Raw genomic sequence first — 21397 nt, 5'->3', positions numbered from 1 at the left:
CTATGTATGTAATGAAGATGGTATTTATTGACAGTGGGGGTGTTTTGTTTTTTTTTGTGTTGTGTTGATAAGACTGAAGGTTGTAGGTTTTCTGCGGGGTGGTGTGATTATGACGAGGGTGATGAGGGTGATGAGGGTGATGTGACATAAGGTAATTTTGCGATGAGTATAAGGGTGACCGTGATGTGATAGGTATACGATTGATATTTTACATTATTTCTTAGGTATCATGTATAAAGTTATTTGATACATGAGTTTGATGCTTAAATGAGGTGGTGAAGTAGTGAGATGATGAAATGATGAGAATATCAAGATGAAAATTATATTTTAGAAGAAAAATAAAAGATAGGATGTAAAAGTATGAGATATTATTATAAGATTTATAAGATTATACTCTTAAGTAAAAAAGATGGTTTTATAAAAATATTTTCTTTTAATATTATTATTTTGATATATAATAATAAGACTATGCTAATTAATCTTGTTAATCTTTTAAAGACTTGCCAGTGAGAATAATTAGATAATTGAACAAGTAGAATAGCTGTATAATACAACAGAAGAAAACTGCCGAAAATAGGGTGCAGATTATAATCACCAGTATTTGGATACACATAAATAGACAGATAGATAAATTACCAACTTCTCTCTTCCCAGCCCAGCCCATCCCATACCAACCCAACCCATCCCAATATCCCCCTCTACTTTCTCATCCTCACGCCATACATACACACCTCCAGCTCTTCTGCACCCCAACCCCAAAAATCACCCCAAAGTACTCCCCGCATCCACACGATACCAATTTGCTTTCGCGTCGCCTAAACACGTACCCACGGTTACGGGATTATAACCTTTCGCGATGGCGTTTTGGAGTATGTATTCGATGAGGACGGCGGAGGTTTGGTTGTGGATGTCGTGGGTTATGAGGACTAGAGGGGGAGAAGGGTGGGTTATTAGTGTGGTTTTGGAGGAGGGGGTTTTTTGTGGAGAAGGGGAATGAATGGAATATACTTACGAGGGTGGTCGGTTTTGGGATCTGAAGCGTTGATTGCGGTGGAGAAAATATTTTGGGAGTTGCTGATTAGAGTTGGTGAGTCGTTGAGGTAATCTTGAGTATCCAGGGACTTGTGAATGAAGAAAATATTAGTCAAGGGATTTTTTAAAAAAAAAAATTAACAGAGAAAAGGAAAGAAGAAAAGTAAGGTTAGGAAACGACATACAAAATAAGTAATGTGATATCCTAACTCCCCCATATCCTTCTCACATCCACATTCTGCTGTACAACTCGAATATGGCGGTCTCATATATGTTGGAATAACGCCAATTATATTCCTCAACGCCATTTCATTCTTCCACATCTCATTTTTACGCTGTGTACTTGTTATGTTGCATAAATCGGCATGACTCCATGAATGAGATGCTATTTGATGTCCATTATCATACATGCGTTTTATGAGGGATGGCCAGGGGAGAGATGTATTATCAATGTGACCCTTTCCGAGGTTGTTACCGGTGATGAAAAATGTCGCTGATGCGTTGTATTGGGCGAGGATATCGAGGATGTGGGATGTGTAGATGTAGGGACCATCGTCGAAGGTTAGTGCCATGTCGCCAGGAGTTGCACAATCGTAGATACCGGCTGAGCCATATAGGACGGATCCTAGAGCTGGACGGGCAATGCTGGAGGTATTGCTGCCTGTTGGAATGGTGTTGGCGTCGCAGGCGGGTCCATAGTTGAATTGACAATCAGGAGCGGCGCAATATTCTAAGGAGTGGTTAGGAGCTGTAGGTTGGATGTAAAGTGAAGGTGGATGGATACCTTCGGTAGTACCACAGTATCCAGCAAGAGAACAACATTCATCTGATGCACAATTACCAACACCAGATCCACATCGTTTTTCTGCGTCGCTTCCTCCATCGTCGCATTTCCCATATGCTGATTGACAACCCGAAGGAGTAGAACAATAATCCGTCGTGGTTCCACAATATCCACTAAAGTCTTGTCAATATCTAACTCTTTCGCCTGTTCATATTCCTTACTTTTTTGAACAACATTCCCCTGTTGGACAAGTATATCCTTTTGTTCCAGCAAAAGTAACTCCACAAGTTTCATCGATACTCACGACCTTGGTCCCATTGACGGTGTCTCCACTGGTACAGTTTCCAAATTGAGATTGACAGCCATTGCTACTTAAACAATAATCATCTGTTGTACCACAAAATCCATTCTTGGAACAACATGGGAGGGTTGAGGGACATGTATATCCATTCGGTCCTCCTCCTCCATTAGTTCCATTGACTCCACAAGTTTCATCTGGAGAAGTTGCTCGGGAATACGTAGATGGAAAATTGAATATACCAGCTGAGGTACTAGATACGAGGCCGAGTAAAACGGCGGAAGAGATATGAGGAAGATACATTGAACGCTTTGTTTAAAAAATATCTGGAATATCCTCCTACTTTGAGGTCTTCCTCAAGAATTATAGAAGAGGAAATATAACGACGGGGAAAGAAAACGAATGTATAGATTAACGAGAGTAACAATCAACCAAAGAAAAAGAAGCAGAAATAAAAGAAAGACTAAAGTAAAGGTAGTCCTCTAGTCTGTATAAAGTCTTTTTTCATCAATTGCCAAGCTTACACCAAAAGCCTCGTGTAAAAGATCCAAGCATTGTACTCGAAACAGTACTTTTGACGATTGATCTAGGATATGACATTTTCTTTTGGTATGAGAAAGGAAAGGAATTGGAAAGCTTAATTCGGTGACTAGGATGGCAGTATGTAGAGATTCAAAGATGGTGAGAGGAATGCAGCTTTGATGTTTTATATTTGTCGCGGTGATACTTCCATTTGGGACTTTCGAAGAGGTCTAAATTCTGTTTCTGTTTTGGTTCCAAGATGAATGACCTCGGCATCTTTAGATGATGAAACTTGATTGATGAGGATTATGGAATTATGGAAATCTCATTGTTGATTTATGAGGATAATTTATGAGGATAATTTATGAGGTTTGATTGATACTCTTTTTTTGAGAATGAGGAAGAATTATATCTGGTGAAACGCGGTGATGATGACTAGTTGTCGTGAGCAGCTTGGCATCTAATCTCATATTGTCTTACTTTATACTGAGGCTCAATTCGGGGTGTATTTCATCATTCTAGAGGAATGGAGGAGTAGTTGAATGCTTATAATATATACAGATTCATGCAGTATAACAATCAGCCTCCTGCAGTTCCTGTGAATTAGTGCCTTGGCCTTTCTTTTGGTGAGATCAAAGCTTGATATTGTGAGTTTGCACCCGGCAAGAGGATTATTGTCTTCTAAATTTGTTGTCCCCGGTGAGCCATTAATCCGTGCCATTCCGTGACTAATCTATCTGCGTGGGGTGTGGGGATAAGGTCATCGGAATTCGAGAAACTCCATGTACAAATAAAAACCAAAACGTCATAGGATCGACGAATGGATTTCAAATCACCAGTTCTTATGGCATTTACGTCATGGAAGTCATAGAAGAGAGGGTGTAATGGGTAAGTAACATGCTGTGAATGTAAAAAGGTAGGTCGATTTTTATTCATCTTTCTTTTCTCATCATAGCAATGTTCACTCGAACTCTTCCCTCAGCACTCAGAACATCTTCACGATTATCACAACTTTCTTCACAAATTCAAAGACGAAGTATGGCCTCAATCACCACACATAAGCTCAACACTGGAGCTACTATTCCCGCCATTGGCTTTGGTACATGGCAGGACAAGGACTCTCAAGAAGAGGCAGTCACAGAAGCATTGAAGGCGGGTTATAGACACATTGATACAGTATGTCTAGTCGTTTGGATGAACAACTATTAGTGAATAATTTGCTAATTTAAGACTTCTTCAGGCAAGAGTATACGGAACTGAATCAGCATGCGGTGCTGCAATCAGGGCCTCTGGCATTCCTCGATCCGAACTCTTCATCACCACCAAGTTATGGAATAACAAGCACAAGCCAGAAGATGTTGAACCAGCTCTTAATGAGTCGTTAAAAGATTTGGGTTTGGATTATGTTGATTTATACTTGATGCATTGGCCATCTGCATTCAAGCCAGGCGATGACCTATTCCCTAAGGTGGATGGCAAAACGCAAACGGCAGATATTTCATACGTTAATACATATAAGGCTATGGAGAAGCTTATTGAAACTGGAAAGACTAAGGCTATTGGTATTTCCAATTTTTCGAGAGGGGAATTGGAGAATCTATTAAAGGAGGCTTCGATTGTTCCTGCAGTTCACCAATTGGAACTTCATCCATGGCTTCAACAAACTGAATTCTGTGAGTTCAATAAGAGAAAGGGAATTCATATTACCCAATACTCTCCATTTGGAAATCAAAATGAAGTTTATGATAGTGGAAAGGGTATTGGCAAGTTAATGGTAAGATTATTACAATTATCACATCTCCCAAGCTTGGCTAACATGTGTTTAGGATGATCCAACAATCGTTGAGATTGGCAAAAAGTATAGCAAGTCTGGAGCACAAGTAGCATTAGCTTGGGGTATTGCACATGGTCATTCTGTCATTCCTAAATCGAAAACTCCTTCACGCATCAAGAGTAACTTGGAGGGCGATTTCAAACTTGAAGCCGAAGATTTGAAGAAATTAGATGGTTTGGATAAAAAGTTAAGATTCAATGATGCTAGTGCATCATTCGGATACAATTTCTATTCAGACCTTGATGGTAAAAGAAAGAATTAAGGAAAGGAATGTCCCACATTTAATATAATAACAGTACTTTCTCTTACTATCTTCTACATCCTGTCCTACATCATTGGCTTAGGGATACGTATGGTTAGAATCAATATTTCAGCCCCAACACCAATATCTCAACGCCCTATCAAATTTGAGAATAGAACCAAGAAAAAAGCATTCTCTAGTCACCATAAATCACCTCATACAAATACTCATAAACATCCCACGAAGCTGTATCAAATCCCGCAATAATAAACACCACATCCCCAGTTCCCTTTTCCCACCCGAGCCGCACCTTTCCACCTGCATAAAAGTTCAAAGCCTTCCTTTTCATCAAAAACAATTATTGGTCAACGAAAGTATCACAACAGATCCAAAAACACACAAGACATTTCCATTTCCGTTATTGGGTGATAGTCTATACAATTAGTCGTACATAGCTCGTGTTTATTTTAAGGGGCTCGCACAACTGCGTTTTTTGTGATGGGCTGTGCAATATGTGGAAATTTGAATGAGTTGCTTGAAGGTTATAGTGATATATCTGGGAGTTTTCTTCCTCTTTTTTTTTCCTTTTCTGAAAGTTGCTGTTTTTACTTGCGTATTCGAAAAGTTTTTGGAGATTTCTTTTGGTTAATACTTTTGAGAGATTGAATATTATACACATTCGTTTACCTACTTTCACATTTGTTTAGGATTTGCAATATGTATACCAATCTTTTGACAGTGGCTAGTCTTTGTGCTGTGGTGCTTGCGAGTCCTCAGTTGAATAAACGGGAAGATGGCGATACGTATGTTCTCCAGTCTTATTTCTCTATTCTCCAATCTCAATTCCTTCCTCTTCTATTATTTTCATCAATCCCCACCCCGAAAACCCCCCTACTAACACCTTCCCTCCAGCTCCAGCTCCAGCTCCACTGTATCCTCCATTCTCGAGAGCCTTTCAACTAGCCCTACTGCTAGTATCACATCAACATCTCCATCAACACCAACAACTGAATCCTCCCACCCCACCATCACAGCCCCAACCCCAGTAACAGGCATCATAAACGGCACAACAGCAACACTAGTTCCGGTAGGAACAGGCGGGTTAACAATTGCGAGTACGGCTGCTATAGGAGGGAATAGTACGGTTACGACGGGGAAACTGACGAGTTCGACGGAGGAGACAGCGGCGGAAACGGGGACGGGGACGAAGACGAGGGATAAAGAGTACTACGGGTGTAGCGACGGGAAAATCGACGCCGAGTCCGATGTCGAGTTCGAGTAAGGCGGGGGCGGTGGCGGCAAAGGTTACGGGGGTGGGTTTTGGGGTGGGGGCTGTGGGGTTGATGGGGTTGGTTTGGGTTTTGTAGGGGTGTGTGTGTTTGTAATGGGGGTGGGGTGGTGATGGGATGGGGATGAGAGTAAGGTTTAATGAGTTGATGATGAGATTGAGATGGAAGGTGGTGATGAGAAAAGTTTCCATGAGTTTTTGTTCTTGTGTTGTGCTATGTTGTGTTGTGTTGTGTAGTTTAGTTATCAGATTGGATGAGGTGAGGTGAAGTGAAGTGATATACTTGCATACATCGAATAATTTAAGAGATAAAAATGAGAATGAATGATGGTGGAATATTTAATTTCGAATTTCGAATGTAACTAACTAGCTGTCATGATCAGTCAGTAACTTAACTTAACTCAACCTAACTGATTAAAGTAGAATCAGTAGATAGTTTTTAATATAAATTCTTTTCTTTTCTTTTATAATTATGTTTTAAAGATCTTTGATCTCGGAGCTGTTTGTGGTTTTGATGTTGATATGTGATTGTGATTGTGATTTTTGATATGTGATTTTGATAGTATTATTATTATTATTATTATTATTATTATTATTATTATTATGTTACGAGGTTTGCCGTCTAGATCACGTGGAAGTGCTCTAGGCTCTCGAAGTAGGTTTATAACTAGGCGTCAAGCAGGGACTTAAAGTAATGACAATAATGATATGCAATTCGTAACTAATAGTAGAGTATACTAAATGATTGATCTTGAGCACGAAGCTCTATACAAAGGAAATCCATCTTGATTATATAGACCATCGTGGCATGCGTCCCAGTGCTCCTGTGACGGAAATCCCTGCTTTCCTCCCACCCTTATTATATAAGAAACCTCAGGTACATTAACCATGTCCACACATGATACGATTACTCGAGATTAGTATGCGATTTAGGTGACCTGAGGATCAGATCCGGACAAGTACTAGGTATCAATGGTTATCGGTAAAGTAAGATCATTGGAGGAATAAATATGACTTCTTTTTGCCTAGCTATTGCGGCTAGGCCATTCATTTGTGTATATATAGAGTAGCTATCCCCATCTACAGGTGCTCTTCACCTGTAGATTCTAAGTTAAATACAATTGCTGGTCTATAAACACCCTTTTGGTCACAGCTCCCAGTTGTCCCAGTTGTACTGGGACAGCTGAGCCTACTGGGATCCTCATATCACATGATGCTAATCACGTGATGTTAGGTATGTGAGATCCGTCGTAACATATTATTATTATTATTATTATTATTATTATTATTATTATTATTATTATTATTATTATTATTATTATTGGTATATGAGAGTTTGGTAAGGTTAGGGTTTGATATGTATGAAGGGCTGTGTCACACTCAAGAATACTGGGTAAAGTATCTTGTATTAGAAAATACTAAGCTAAGGAGAAAAGAAGAAGGAAAACAAGAGTAGAGAGTTTTCCTATGATTAAATACAAACGGGGCATGCCACGTGACCCGGAGGTGTGAGGCGTCACAGGCTGTGACTATCAGGAAATATCAAATAATAAGATTTACCAGAATCGAATACTTGTATAATGATTTTTCATACTCCCTTATGCTATATGGAATTAGATAATCAGATGATTGGGTCCCGAGAATACTCGTGCTGTTCAGAGTAGTGTCTGGATTAAATTTTATGTCAGATACCCTTCATTTGTACTTCGCTGGTCGACTTTTCCTTCTTTTCAGTTTGCGAGAACCTTGGGTATAATACGTCACGTCGAAGTATAATAGCAGGCATCTTCCGATCTTTCCTTCTTTCAATGAGTGATCCATCAACTTTTCACAAAAGCAATTGATGTAATAAATCAAATCATCTCTATTTATCCGTATTCCTAGCCACCGATTTAAAACCCTGAAAATATCCCTTTCTAAAAGGATTCAACTCATCCGCCGTAACACCCGTCCCATTCGCCTTCCTCTCACGAATCTCCTCCGGATCTACCTCTGAATCTGGTATTCTTCTATATGTAATAAGTCTTCTGGACCCTATTACTTATTAATTATCTGTAGTTATGAGTAAGATGGAAAGTTGAATTAGGTTACGTACATTTGTTAAAGGCTTGTGTGCAGACACTTGTCATATGTAAGCAGGGATGAGAAGGGATTTTGATTTCTTGATCTTCGTCGTTGGCGGTAGGCATCCAGAAGGATAGACGGCCGTTTTCTACGAGAGATATGGCTGCGAAATCGAGGATGTCGTCTAGCATTGCCAGGAACGAATATGGTTTTTTGGGTGGGATGTAGGCTTCTTGTCTGGATTTCGTTAGTGTCGTTTTAGGTATTCATTTCAGATGGGAAAATCGTACAAATGATGAGGTTGTGTTTCGCCTTCTAACATTATTGGTACCTTAGGTTTAGTAGGATCTCTATTCCCTAGTACTTTTAAACCTTCTCGGACACCATATGGTGGATCACATAATATACCATCGAATAATCTAGCACATCTTAACGGAGTATTTGTTAGATCCGCCACGAAAGTATCTCCAAATTGATTCGTGAGACCATATTGCACGAAATTAGAATGTAAATTCTTCTTTCCCTTTCCTCGAATACTTCGTCCATCAATATCGCTTCCGAAAGCAAGAGCTCCAAAATGTGCACATGCAACTGGAAAACTACCCGTGCCAACAAATGGATCATAGAATAATTTTCCCGGTGCTGCTAATGTGATATTGGCAGTGACCAGTGCAAGTTCAGAATCCATAGAGGTCGTACTGATATATTTCCGTTTCTTGAGATCATACTTCCCCACAATATCTCTTTCGCTAGCGCCGAGAAATCGACCAAAGGTTACATGTGAAGGTGTGTTGATACCATTAGCAGCAGCATCAAGTTGCCATTCTTCCGAGATACAAAATTCTTCATCAGCTCCTTTCATCTTGATAGGTCCTGCAAATTCCAAATATCGAAACTCGTTGATGAGTGCTCGTTGCTCGGTGGTAGATCTGGTATTTTGGAAACAATCCACGGTAAATTTGAAAGAACAGTTTTTATAAAGAGGCCATGATTCTTTTGTATGTGTCTTTATATCATGATGAAGATCTTCATACGTAGAACCTTTTCCCCAAACCTCGTAAATGGCTTTGGAGAGAATGCTTCTCTTGATAAGCCGTGCAGCTGCTTCTGCAGACGGGACGTCTATGAAACAGAATGGTGACTATCAACTACTTAGAATTGACGGCATGGATAAATTCTGATAGATTTCACTTACATTTGAAGCATAGTGTTCAACCTCTAAAGGGATATTCTCAAGCTCTGCTAAGGCTTGGATCTCGGCGAGACGAAACGTCTCGTGTGTTTGTGTGAATCTTATTAAACACTTCATTTTGAAGATATTGCTTGACTCCTCTCCCTAATAGATCAACCAAAGTCCTACAGATTCTTCCTCGTCTCACTCCTACAGACCCAATACACTGGTATGGAGCCTTGGAAAAGCGAGCAGACAAGTGGTTACGTCAAACTTCCAGGGTCTTGCGAATGGGAAGAATTGACCGTTTCGGTATAAGAAGAAGACTATCAGGTGAAGCCTTGTCTAAAAACAGCTCAGAAGACGATTTCCCTAAATAGCTAACAAAAATACCCGTAAGTAAATTCAGAAATTGCATCCAGAATAATTTTCAGCATGACTTCCAACAAAAAATAAACCCTCCAAAAATAATTACAAGGGCTAATTTTAGCGCATCCTAGCCCATGCAACCCACGCTAAACCCAACAAAGCACTATCAAAATAAATCCTCAAAATTCCCATCCACCCATCCATTCATCTATTCATTTATCCATCTATCTCTCCCCAAAATATCCACCCCATCACCATGTTAAATTTCCCCAAAGAAACCAAACACGAGCCAAAATGCTACGTGACACATGGTACCATTGGACATGTAGATACCAAACAAACACCCACAAGAAGGAAACCCTTTGTGAATATCCTAGGATATAAATATATCAACAAGGTTGAAATGATATTACCGCAGGAAATGTATGAGGTGATGAGACGGGAGATGGAAGAGGTGTTTTCGGAGAATGGTGGTCCGGTTTATAGTCGGGTGGTGATGCCGTTGAGTGCGTTGATTGAGGGAGAGTTTTTTACAGAGTATATTAAGAAAGGTGAGGAGGGTGAGGGTGTTGGAATGGGATCGGTCAGTTTCTTATGGGTTTTTAGGAAATGTTTTGATGCTTTCGAAGGGGAGGATAGGGGTTGATGATGTGTTTTCGTTGTGTGAGGGTAGGGTCTCAAGTCATAGAAGTTTTAGCACATAGCATTTACTGACGGTCTTATAGGGATTTTGACCTTGCATTTAGACAAGGAAAGTTATGAACGCTCGGGTTTAGTAGGTAAACCTGAAGGGGTAAAGGGAAAACGAGAACATCGACCTCGGTGGAGTATGTACTGTCATGGCTGATGAACTTCATTTACTGATCAATTTACAGTTGTTGAGATAAATCTACGATTACCATCAATGTTACATGGCAAGAAAGGCTTTCAAAGGATTGAATATGCATTCAAGAATGTATTGACTACTCCTGTGACGTGGCTTTTCTGCGATCTGGGAACTACAGGTGAGGATCTATATACACCTGTAGCTGCAAAGCTAACTCTTTCGCCAGTATTACCATCTGATCCATTATCTTCACATCATCCACATAAGATAACGTGCACTCCAAGGGTGTTGAACGGTATTCAAGTCAAGAGACCTGATTTAAAGCTTGCAACAGAGAACAACAGCAACTATGATGAAGACTTTCGGGAATTTTCCGTCGGAATTCATGAGTGGCTTTCATTAATCTCATTAGAAAGTCCCCGAGTCAATTCTACCGACAGTATCGACACTTTCCTGTCCCGTTATGATCCACCGATAGGTTCGGATGAAACGGAGGAGTTGGTGAAAGTCACATGGACTGGATTCATTTCCCCTTCGTGGGCACATGGTACCTTTATCCAAGTTCTACTCACAGCACCAAAAGATTCATGGCTTTCGTATTATGTTGGCGGATTTAGTGAAAGCTGGAATGGCGAGAGCAAGAACAGTACGATATTGAAGTTGCCTGATATCCCGAACGATTATATTTTGTGGGAAGTGGAATAGATGGATAATCATTCTGTCCTTTGACGAACTTCTCGTCCTTCTCCTACTTCACCTGTAATTGCCTCCGTGATGAGCTTTCTTAATTCTTCTTGTCCCGCTGGTGTTTGGAAATCGTCTCGCGCGGCCAATTCGTCAATACGTCGTTTAAACTCGGGATCGATGACCTCTCCTACATCCTCTTCTGGATTCATAGTACCAATATCAACCGATATTCCTTCGGGTACTGGTGGTGGATGGCCATTCGACGTAACTGTAGGTGCTGCTGCTCTATTTGATTCTGACAAGCCCCCTTCCTCTTCAAGCTCCTTGATTCGAAGATATACCGCAACTTCTGGAAAGTCTCCTTCTGCCTCGATTCTCTCTCTCGCATTACATCCATCTTCCGCACTTCTGATTTTGTAATTGGCATGTAATTCCTCAACCAGTAGCTTTGCGCAATCTAATGTTTCCGTGACGAATAGTGCTGTATCTCCATCCTCATCTTTCAAATCGACATTAACATTAAACTCTGTAACAAGAGCTCGCAGAAGGTCCAAGTGATTGTAAGAAGCAGCAGCGTGCATTAAAGAATATCCGTGTTCATCTTGGGCAGAAGCCAAGGCGGGGTTCGATCGAAGGAGGGGTAAGAGATCTGGAGAATTATCGGCGGCGAGAAGGAAAGGATTGGATTGAGCAGAAGTCATCGTGTCGTGTACTGTACTTGTGTGGATTAATAAATGCCGTGTTGACGTGTTTTCCGTAGAATGTGAATATCCAAAATATTCAATGCTGGGAAATATAATCTTAATACGACGAGTAGGAGGGAGGATATTGAATTTTCTAAGATGGAGCGGCCGCATCTCCCGACGTCGGGATTTTTCCAACTTTTACATCTTTAGCCCCTCTAACACCACTACAACACTACTACCCACTACCCACTACCCACTACCCACTCCACTACCTACTCACTACCCTACCCGCTCGTCAGTCGCAGCAGCCATAGCCCTAAGCTACCGTACCCAGATAGGTATTCGGCTGACCCTTTCCCTCTTTGGGTATTGAGCTGGATAAAACTACAAGGTGATTACTAGCTAATTACTGGGTAACTGCTAGGTAACTGCCTCCCCCTTGACACTTTCCTTAATATTTAAATATCTCGATTTTTTATTTCTTCGGTGTGACTGACTTTTTGGTGGATAGGCTCAAGGTTTTGTTAATAAAGACAGACAAAAGTTCACCGTACGAATCAAGCTTTTGTTATGCTTTTATCCAGCAGACTATGCAACCCAGGCTTAAGATTTCTTTCATCTCCTAGTATATAAAAGAATTGTTCATCCTCCAGATTGAGCAAAGAACTATCACAATTTTTATCTAATTTATACCCCTCCAACTCCACTCTTCCACATTTACGAAAATATTCCGTCGCTATGCCTAAACATGGAATTGTTCCTTACAAATCTCAAGATGTAGAAGAGGTCCAACACCTTCTTCGAAATCTCAACGATAGCACTGGCAAGGGAAAGAAACATGGTTTTAGCTGCAAGAAAACTCCCTTTCAAGTTGATGGGTCTCCAGCAAAGATCGTCGTCGAATCTTGGCGTTTTCAAGATTGGGACTACAAGCGTGATGATTTACCAACATACGCACGAGGTCTTTTTACTGGCAAAAATGAAAAGGATCAACCAGAGATTGCAGTTCGTGGTTATGATAAGTTCTTTAACATGGAAGAGGTCAGTGCTACGAGATGGAGCAATATCCAAGAGAAAACCCAAGGTCCTTATGAGTTGAGTCTCAAAGAAAACGGATGTATTGTCTTTATTAGTGGACTTCACGATGGTACTCTATTGGTTTGTAGCAAGCATTCCACCGGCCAAGGAAACAAGCCAGAAATGAGCCACGCAAAAGCTGCCGACAGACGGGTCGACAAACAACTTCAAGCTATTGGAAGAACTCGAGAGGATCTCGCGAGAGAGCTGAGGAAGAGAAATGCTACTGCAGTTGCTGAGCTTTGCGATGATGATTTCGAGGAGCACATTTTAGCTTATGGTAAAGAGGATGCCGGACTTTATCTTCATGGTATCAATATCAATCTTCCAGAGTTCATGACATACCCTGGAGATCAAGTTCAAGCCTTTGCTGCGGAATGGGGATTCAAGAAGACTGATTTCCTGGTTATGGACGATATTAAAGTCGCTAAATCTTTCCTCGATGAAGTAGCTGAAACTGGATCTTACCAAGGACGTGATATTGAAGGTTTCGTTATTCGTTGCAAGGCTCGTACCGGATCATCAGAATCATACTCGGATTGGTTCTTCAAATACAAATTTGAGGAGCCATACCTTATGTATAGACAATGGCGTGAATGTACAAAGGCCTTGATTGCCAAGAAACCTCCTCGTTTCAAGAAACACGTCAAGATCACAGAAGAATACCTTTTGTTTGCACGAAACCGACTTGCCGAGGATCCCAATTTAGGAAAAGAGTATGCACAAAATCATGGCATCATCAAGCTGAGAGATGATTTCCTAAAGGAAATTAACCTGAAAGGTTCGGATATCATTCGCCAGGAATATACTCAACTAGGAGGTTCACCGAATGAAGTGAGCAATAATGTTATTCTAGTTCCAGTTGCTACAATTGGTTGTGGAAAGACAACTATTGCACTTGCTCTTAGCCATCTTTTTGGTTGGGGACATATTCAAAATGATAACATTACAGGCAAGAATCGCCCACCTCGATTTACCAAGGAAGTTTTGACCCAGCTCGAAGAGAAATCTGTTGTCTTTGCCGATCGAAATAATGCTTCAAGGCATGAGCGAGCACAAATTATTGAAGATGTTCATCTTACTCATCCACACGTTCGATTAGTCGTGTTAAACTTCGTTCATGATAAGGGATCTCTCGATAAAGTTCGCCAAGTTACTCAGGATCGAGTACTGACACGAGGTGATAATCATCAAACTCTTCAAGCAGCAACTGATTTGAAGAAAGTCGTGGGCATCATGGAAGGATTTGTACAACGTTTTGAACCAGTAAATATGTTCGCATCACCCGATGATGGATTTGATTCTTCCATCGAGCTGGATCCTACCAAGGACTCGCGAGAAAACCTTGAGACTGTTATCGGACAGCTTTCAACACAATACCCAAAGTTGTTTACCGATTTACCTACGAGCGAGGACCTTGATGAAGCCATTCAACTTGCAATGAGTGATTACAAGCCAGATCTCAGACATGACCTTAGTCGTGGACCTAAGAACAACAATAAGAACCAACAGAAAGAAAACAAAAATGTACGTGAAGATGAGGAATTGATACGAGGGATAAAATTTACATGTATCGAATAATGCTGACGGATAATTTCACAGTTACTACAGATCGGCAAAAAGAAGAAGCCATTAGAATACGTTTCTATTTCCCTCCCACGAAACGAGATCAAAGAGGCACTTGATGATGCGTTCGGTCGTGTATCCTCGGATAAGGCTAAATTTTACAAAGTACTCGAGAAATCTCGTCGAGTTCAGCCTGAGTTCCACGTCACCCTCATACATCGAGCCAACTCTAAGAACTTTCCCGAGTTATGGCAAAAATATAGTGATATGCACGAAGGAGGACAAGTTGCAAGCGATGCTTCAAATCCAGGCAAATTTGGTGATTGTCAAGTTATGCTAGAGAGAGTATGTCTATCTTTTCTTTTTCCCAATTAATCAATCAATCAAATGAAAACTAACATCATTAGATCGTATGGGATAATCGCATCATGGCTATCGTAGCCCGATTAGTCGATGATGGTTGGGAATGTACTAATGAAGTAGCACATATTACTGTTGGTATGGGAGGAGATCATATTAAACCTAGAGAAAGTAATGATTTGTTAAAACGTTGGCTTGAAGAGGGAAGTGGTGAGGAGAATAATATTGGGGAGATTGCCATTGAGGGGAGGAAAATTGTTAGGGGTGTGGTGAAGGGGGTTGTTTCTAGGTGAGGGGTGGAGGATGAGGATGAGGATGAGGGGATATGAATATGAATATGCAGCGTGAAGATGGATGGATGGATGATGCGATGAGGAAATGCTTGAAGGAATGAGTTTTGCATATGATACGACACGATACTACACGATACCAAAATCTCTCAACTCCCTCCCTGTTTATGCATTCATAAACACATCGAGAACTTCCAAAGATATAATAAAATAAAATATTTCCCCTCTTTATACGAGTAACTTTGTCCTTGTCCTTGTGCTTTTCTTTTCTTTTCTCTTCTTCCCTTTTCTTTTCATCGATGTGAGATAAAATGTATGAAATGTAAGATTACATAAATAAGTAAGTAGGGGAGTGTAACATATCATGAAGTACCTAATATATTACTAACCCCCTCTTCGACTAGTACATAGGCCTGAAAAATTATATATTCTTATTATTGTTTAGTAAAATGAAAATTAAAACGGGTTTTGGGAAAAGATATAGAATAGAGAAAACGAGATAGGGAGAAAACAGCTCTGGTGTTACGAGGTTTGCCGTCTAGATCACGTGGAAGTGCTCTAGGCTCTCGAGGTGGTTTATAACTAGGCGTCAAGCAGGGACTTAAGTAATGACAATGATGCAATTCGTAACTAATAGTAGAGTATACTAAATGATTGATCTTGAGCACGAAGCTCTATACAAAGGGAATCCATCTTGGTTATATAGATATTTATGCTCCCTTGGATCCTTTTGGATCCTCAAGCTCCAAAAGCTCCAAGTCACGTGTTTTTTGACAGTGCGTGCACATACGATCTTAAGGTGACCCAGATCACATATTAATTCGATGAAATCTGATCGCTTTTGCACAAGGCCTAAGCTCTCCTAATTAGTCAGTTGTTACTATCGTAACATCTGGGAGATATTAATATTGATGTTAATTTGGTTTTTGTAACGAATAAGTGATTTGTTTGTGAGTTTTTGAGTTTGTGAGTTTACGATTTTGTGAATTTATATTTATATTTATATTTATATTTATATTTATATTTATATTTATATTTATATTTATATTTATATTTATATTTATCTTTATATTTATATTTATATTTAAAATTAAAAAGAGGGGAGAAGGGGAGAAAGTTGGTGGGTGAGGGAGGTGTAAGGGATGGTATTGTAGGGATGTATTTATATATATATGTGTGTGTGTGTGTGTAGTTTAACTTACCGAGTATAGTAATTTAATCTTGAAAGGTGGAGGTTGGAAGTTGGAGGGTTTATGGGGGATGTGGATGTGGATGTGGATGGGGAGGTGGAGAGAGGGGGGTAGAGATGGGAAGGTGGAGGTGGAGGTGAGTTGGTAGGTAAATAAATGATAGATGGATTGATGAATTGAGATATATAAGACTGCGATAGGTGATTATTTAATGTAAGATTATAATAATAATGTGATGTGTTTTACTTTATGTTTGTTTACGAGTAGATGGTGTAAGGAGTATAGATCTCAGTAATAGGTATATCATCGCAACCATATAAACATCACATTACACCAATCATTTCACATCATACATAACCTGCAGCCCGCACACCAAACCAAAAACTTTCCGAAATAAGCAACCATATCAATTAACTAACTAATTATCTAGTAACTACTAGAAACAATGTCTTCAGCAGAGCCCATTTCCCCTTTATAGAACTGATTGATGCCCATCCAAATCCCAATCCTCATGAAGATCAAACAAGCAATGAGAATCTATCTAGCATCTACTATCTGCGCAACCTATCTATCCTATCCATTTCAACCCCATCTATCTATTTATTTAGCCTATCTATCCATCTATCTATCCTATAATTCTTAATTCCTTATTCTCAATCCCACTGCAACGAAAAAAAGTCAAGAAAAGTCAAGAAGAGATAGAAAAAGAAAAGATAAAACATCTTGACCGCATCTAATCTAATCTAATTATTCATACCCGCGAGTACAGCGAGAACAGGCAGCAAATGTAAAGTAAGATCGAGACTGATCGAGAAGAAAAGAACAAACACAACAAACCAAACATGCCAGCATGTTAATTATTGAATGTTGGGACTGAAAGCTCCTGCGATATAAATAGATGAGTAGGTAGATAGATCGGCGTCGAATTCTGTGCGGTGCGAGATAGACTTGATGAAAAGAGACAGACGAGACGAGACGATATGACGAAAAAGCTTGTTTGAAATAAAAGAGCGTGTGTGGAGAGGTAGGTAAGTGAAGAGGCTCTGGTTGGTTACTTTGTAGTGCGAAAAAATGAAAATGTAATGTAGACGTAAAATTCATGTAACCATGTACTGGTGCTTATTTCTCCATGAAAACACAGGAAAAGAATGTCGTGGACTCGTGAGTATTGAAACGATTGTATTGAAACGATTGCATAGAGTTTGTCGAATATCAGAAAATCGAAGAATCGCATTGTGCAAATCAAATCAGATCAAATCGATCAAATGCTTAAGCATTGACAACATTGACAGAAGGGTGTCGAAGTGGTGGAAAGACATTAACGCCATATTGACCACCCATGTTTCCTAACCAAAAGGTTAGTAAAGAGATATAAACAAAAAGATAAAATGAAGAACAAACCTGGTGGATAATAATTGCAGACAGTATACCAAGCTGGCATATTTGGCCAAATATCCATTGGTTCACAAAGTTGAGTAGCACAACCAACAGAACTGGTAGCGAGCCAAACCATCTGAGTGAAATGACCCCACTTCTCAAAAGTGGTTAAGTCGGGATTATTCTTGCCATAATAGGAAGGAAGGTAAAGAGGTTGTTCTCCATTGTACCACATGTTTGTAGCAGCGACAGCCATCTCCTTATTAGCACCAAGAGCCTTAGCATTAGTGGAACCGTATGCAGCAATGTTTTGTCCATATCCACCGCCATTAATGTTCCTAAATAGGTATTAGTCTTGGTAATACAAGGTGACCCAGAAAAGTACTCACATGCTGTGACCCCACTTGCATGTTGCAGCAAGAACCTGAGCGGATGCAACGAGGGTTGTATTCCATCTAAGAAGAGGAACAGAATGATTGGTACGATGGATATTGTGGTGATACAAAGCAGTCGAAACATAGTCTGTGGGAGTTGCGGTTGGAACTGGTGCCAAGGTAGTGGAAGGATAGACGGTTGTGGTGACACGAAGAATGGTTGTTGCAACTGGCTTCCCCTTGGAGTTATAGGTGACTTGTGTGACATCGTAGGTTTGAACGATTTGGCGCTTGATACGATGAAGAAGTTCGGTGATCGGTGATGCTGTTACCATCAAGGCAAAAAGCATAGCCAAGACGAGTTGCAAACGCATCTTGACGATTTTGTGGGAATTTGATATATGTGACTCTGGTAGATCGAGAAGATGTGAATAAGACGTCGAAAAAGATGGGGAGGAATGAAAAATATCTAGGTATCAAGCACTAGAAGAAGAGCTTGGTAAAGACTGTGAAAGTAGATCTGGAATCTGTTTGAAGGAATGTATTGTTTTTTGAAGGAAGAAGAAGAGGGGAAAGACGGTTGAGGTTTGTTTATATTCCCAATATTTCCACGTGGATTTTGATAATAGTGTCGTCTCTTGGAGAGATTAGTTCGGCTATATGCCCCAATCAAGACTCCAAATAGAACAAAATCTGACGCACAACCTTAATCGGACGTTCGATTCACCTTTGAAGATAATATGAGGTAAAATAAGGGAAGATTGAGGGCAATTTGAATGGAGATTGGATGTGGTAATGACGTATTGAGCTCTGAAATTTGTGTTACTAGAATTAGTGATTCCGAGCGGGTGTCTTACAGTCCGTGAATCTTAACAGTGATACCAGATTACTGTACTTATAATAATTTTGATGTTGCTCCTTCTACTTGTAAATCTTATCATGCGGATATAGGAAAGTACAATCACCATAGGAACCAATGTACGCCATTTCCTTGGCTAGAGGGGTTTGAATCACTGTTGACGAATCCCAAAGAATGGAATATGACTCGCAAATTCTTCACTCACTTGTGGCTTCCAGGTGAATATCATTATGATTGGCATGTGGACGCCACATGGCTAGTGAGTTTATTGAATATCAAGAAACTTCACACCTTGGAAAATACTTGACAAACGAAATTACCTGGACAGGACATGAGAGGACACTGGTTTAGATTGTGACTTGTAAATGACCTCCTAATTTCCCTCCTACTCAAGGCATGAGGTAATGATATTACTTGTTACAATCGAAGTATCACCTATGTGCTGACCGAGTTCCATCAAACAAATAAGATTTATTTTTGATTTGTTTTATATCTCCCTGCCCCCACATTCCTGGAATTTGACCAACTTTAAAAGCAGTCCATCCCCAAGACTCTTGGGTATGAAAACTTCTTCTGCCATTTCGATACATTCTCCTTCGCCACAATATTCTTGTGCCGACCATCTGGACCGATTTGGACATGGGCCAGTATTCTTGATCTTGGAAAAGATCTAGAATGCGGGAAACTTCGACTCCTTTGCCACAAATATGATAGATTTCTGGCGGGACAGCTGGAATGTGGCTCGGTCAGCAGTAGCCTTCCGAGCCATTTTCAAATACCTCATTCTACCCGTTGAATGATGCTTTGAAGTCCGATCTAGGTGTCAAGAAAACTTCACAGTGTGGATGACCCAGAACTCAGATATCAAGGGATGATATGGGTGAGAAAACGGCTTGCAAACCACTTGGGGCGCATCTTTTGAGATCATGAGTTGAGCAAATTCAGAACATCAATATACGAATACGGGGGTTCTGCAAAGAACCAAGCAATGCGAGACTTCTCATAGCCTGGTCCTGTGTTCAACAGCTCTTGAGAGAATACAGTCAATGACAAACAGGGCAAATTCTTGCCAAGCAGAAACTTCAATGACAAGATGGCAGGCGCAAAGAAGAAGCCACCTTAGAAAGGGCAAGAGACGAAGTGTTATCCAAGTACAGGCAAACAGAAATGTTTCAAGTATTGGACACTTGTCCTTGAAATCGGATAATCAGAAGAAGAAAAGAGGTAGACAGAGGTGCGGTGAGTACTCTTTTTTCCCCTTTGATCAATGGTTGCTTAATCATTCCTTCCCATACATTCAGGTGTCGTATAATTATAGCCCAATTTGTTGTTCGCCAAACCCTAGATCAAAGTATGTTTCAAAAGAGCCTAGAACATTACTATATTATCTCTCCAACCGGTATATGCGCGCCGTTCTTGTGCGTCCCACCCCATATGTACAATTTCCTTTACACCCTAGTCCGTCTTTCGATCTTTCGCTCTAAATCATTAATCAACAGTTCCAAATTCCGGATAATTCAATCTTCCATCTAAGTCTCGGATGATCGTGGTATATTCAACCCTTGCTTCTAAATTTTGGCCTTCCCAATCGCCTCCATTTCTCTTCCCAATTCCTCTCTCAAATCTGCCGCTAGTACCTTAGCCTCCTCTTCATCCAATTCACTCCTCTGCCCTCTCCCAAACATCGTAAAAGATCGATTGCGTAACTCGGGAGTTAGTCCCGGTCTCGGGATAATATGAAAATGTACATGCGGTACGACTTGCGCTGCAGCAGCTCCTATATTTATCCCAATCCCATTAGCATTAATTTCTTCATTCCTTTGTTGCACCAGATGTCCTAAACCGACCTAGCTACAACCTTAAATGCGCCGGATTTTCCAAGACACAAATCCCGGATGACTTACCGTTGTTTTGGACGATATTCCAGTCCCACACACCGGTGACCTTGGCTAAGATTCGAGATAGTCTCGGAAGCCATTCACCCAATTCTCGCGCTTCTTCTGCACTCACGTCCGATAGCTTCTCGTTATGTTTACGGGTGGTGACGAGTAAATGTCCTGGGGAAAGTGGCATGATATCGAGAAATGCCATGCAGAGAGGTGTGCTGAGGACTACAAATGCGGATGGAGTGGTAAGGTCTGGGTTGGCGAGAGAAGAGGATGGTGGGTAATTGGATGCTATGCTACAGAACGGACAAGCCATAGTGAATGCGGCGTCCCTTTGAGAGGGCTATAATGATGTTATCGTGATATGCGCATTGTGAGCTTTATAGTTGATGATTGTAAATTGTGGATGTAGGAGCTTTGGGACTTGCAATTTTACCGAGGCTATGATGCAACTTGCAATTTGCTTCTTTACAGGAGTATCGCTACCCCGGATTTCTCTTTCAAGGTCATCAATTAGTTATTTCACAATAATAGTTATTGTTAGATCATTTCCAAACTCAACAATGGTAAAGTACGAAGAACTCATCGAAAACTCAGGATACTTTATCAGCGAATA

The 21397-nt window shown here is 40.4% G+C and overlaps 9 protein-coding genes across 9 annotated transcripts; 4 read left to right on the top strand and 5 right to left on the bottom strand.

Moving 5' to 3' along the window:
• Positions 1-762: 762 nt before the first annotated feature.
• On the bottom strand, positions 763-2182 carry SS1G_06749 (hypothetical protein; the record flags this gene model as incomplete). Its single annotated transcript, XM_001592458.1, has 4 exons — positions 763-926; positions 1013-1121; positions 1218-1989; positions 2121-2182. 4 exons carry the CDS (start codon positions 2180-2182, stop codon positions 763-765), a joined length of 1107 nt encoding a protein of 368 aa, XP_001592508.1.
• Positions 2183-3593: 1411 nt separating this feature from the next.
• On the top strand, positions 3594-4732 carry SS1G_06748 (hypothetical protein; the record flags this gene model as incomplete). Its single annotated transcript, XM_001592457.1, has 3 exons — positions 3594-3812; positions 3877-4410; positions 4463-4732. The coding sequence occupies 3 exons, from the start codon at positions 3594-3596 to the stop codon at positions 4730-4732; spliced, it is 1023 nt and encodes a 340-aa protein (XP_001592507.1).
• A 696-nt stretch (positions 4733-5428) lies between these two features.
• Positions 5429-5993, top strand: SS1G_06747 (hypothetical protein; the record flags this gene model as incomplete). The annotated part of the gene is made up of 2 exons (XM_001592456.1): positions 5429-5514; positions 5624-5993. 2 exons carry the CDS (start codon positions 5429-5431, stop codon positions 5991-5993), a joined length of 456 nt encoding a protein of 151 aa, XP_001592506.1.
• A 1870-nt stretch (positions 5994-7863) lies between these two features.
• SS1G_06746 (hypothetical protein) lies at positions 7864-9372 on the bottom strand (the record flags this gene model as incomplete). Its single annotated transcript, XM_001592455.1, has 4 exons — positions 7864-8033; positions 8095-8300; positions 8354-9204; positions 9259-9372. 4 exons carry the CDS (start codon positions 9370-9372, stop codon positions 7864-7866), a joined length of 1341 nt encoding a protein of 446 aa, XP_001592505.1.
• A 487-nt stretch (positions 9373-9859) lies between these two features.
• On the top strand, positions 9860-10337 carry SS1G_06745 (hypothetical protein; the record flags this gene model as incomplete). The annotated part of the gene is made up of 2 exons (XM_001592454.1): positions 9860-10186; positions 10329-10337. The coding sequence occupies 2 exons, from the start codon at positions 9860-9862 to the stop codon at positions 10335-10337; spliced, it is 336 nt and encodes a 111-aa protein (XP_001592504.1).
• An 805-nt stretch (positions 10338-11142) lies between these two features.
• SS1G_06744 (hypothetical protein) lies at positions 11143-11817 on the bottom strand (the record flags this gene model as incomplete). Its single annotated transcript, XM_001592453.1, has 1 exon — positions 11143-11817. One exon carries the CDS (start codon positions 11815-11817, stop codon positions 11143-11145), a length of 675 nt encoding a protein of 224 aa, XP_001592503.1.
• Positions 11818-12540: 723 nt separating this feature from the next.
• SS1G_06743 (hypothetical protein) lies at positions 12541-15098 on the top strand (the record flags this gene model as incomplete). The annotated part of the gene is made up of 3 exons (XM_001592452.1): positions 12541-14406; positions 14491-14790; positions 14853-15098. 3 exons carry the CDS (start codon positions 12541-12543, stop codon positions 15096-15098), a joined length of 2412 nt encoding a protein of 803 aa, XP_001592502.1.
• Positions 15099-17554: 2456 nt separating this feature from the next.
• SS1G_06742 (hypothetical protein) lies at positions 17555-18410 on the bottom strand (the record flags this gene model as incomplete). The annotated part of the gene is made up of 3 exons (XM_001592451.1): positions 17555-17631; positions 17687-18000; positions 18052-18410. 3 exons carry the CDS (start codon positions 18408-18410, stop codon positions 17555-17557), a joined length of 750 nt encoding a protein of 249 aa, XP_001592501.1.
• Positions 18411-20463: 2053 nt separating this feature from the next.
• On the bottom strand, positions 20464-21097 carry SS1G_06741 (hypothetical protein; the record flags this gene model as incomplete). The annotated part of the gene is made up of 2 exons (XM_001592450.1): positions 20464-20672; positions 20800-21097. 2 exons carry the CDS (start codon positions 21095-21097, stop codon positions 20464-20466), a joined length of 507 nt encoding a protein of 168 aa, XP_001592500.1.
• Between the last annotated feature and the right edge of the window lie 300 nt (positions 21098-21397).

The sequence above is a fragment of the Sclerotinia sclerotiorum genome, genomic scaffold (assembly GCF_000146945.2).
Source record: "Sclerotinia sclerotiorum 1980 UF-70 scaffold_8 genomic scaffold, whole genome shotgun sequence".
NCBI classification, from domain to species: Eukaryota; Fungi; Ascomycota; class Leotiomycetes; order Helotiales; family Sclerotiniaceae; genus Sclerotinia; species Sclerotinia sclerotiorum.
The sequence above is the reverse complement of the archived record's forward strand: the minus strand, read 5'-3'. Positions and strand labels throughout refer to the sequence as shown.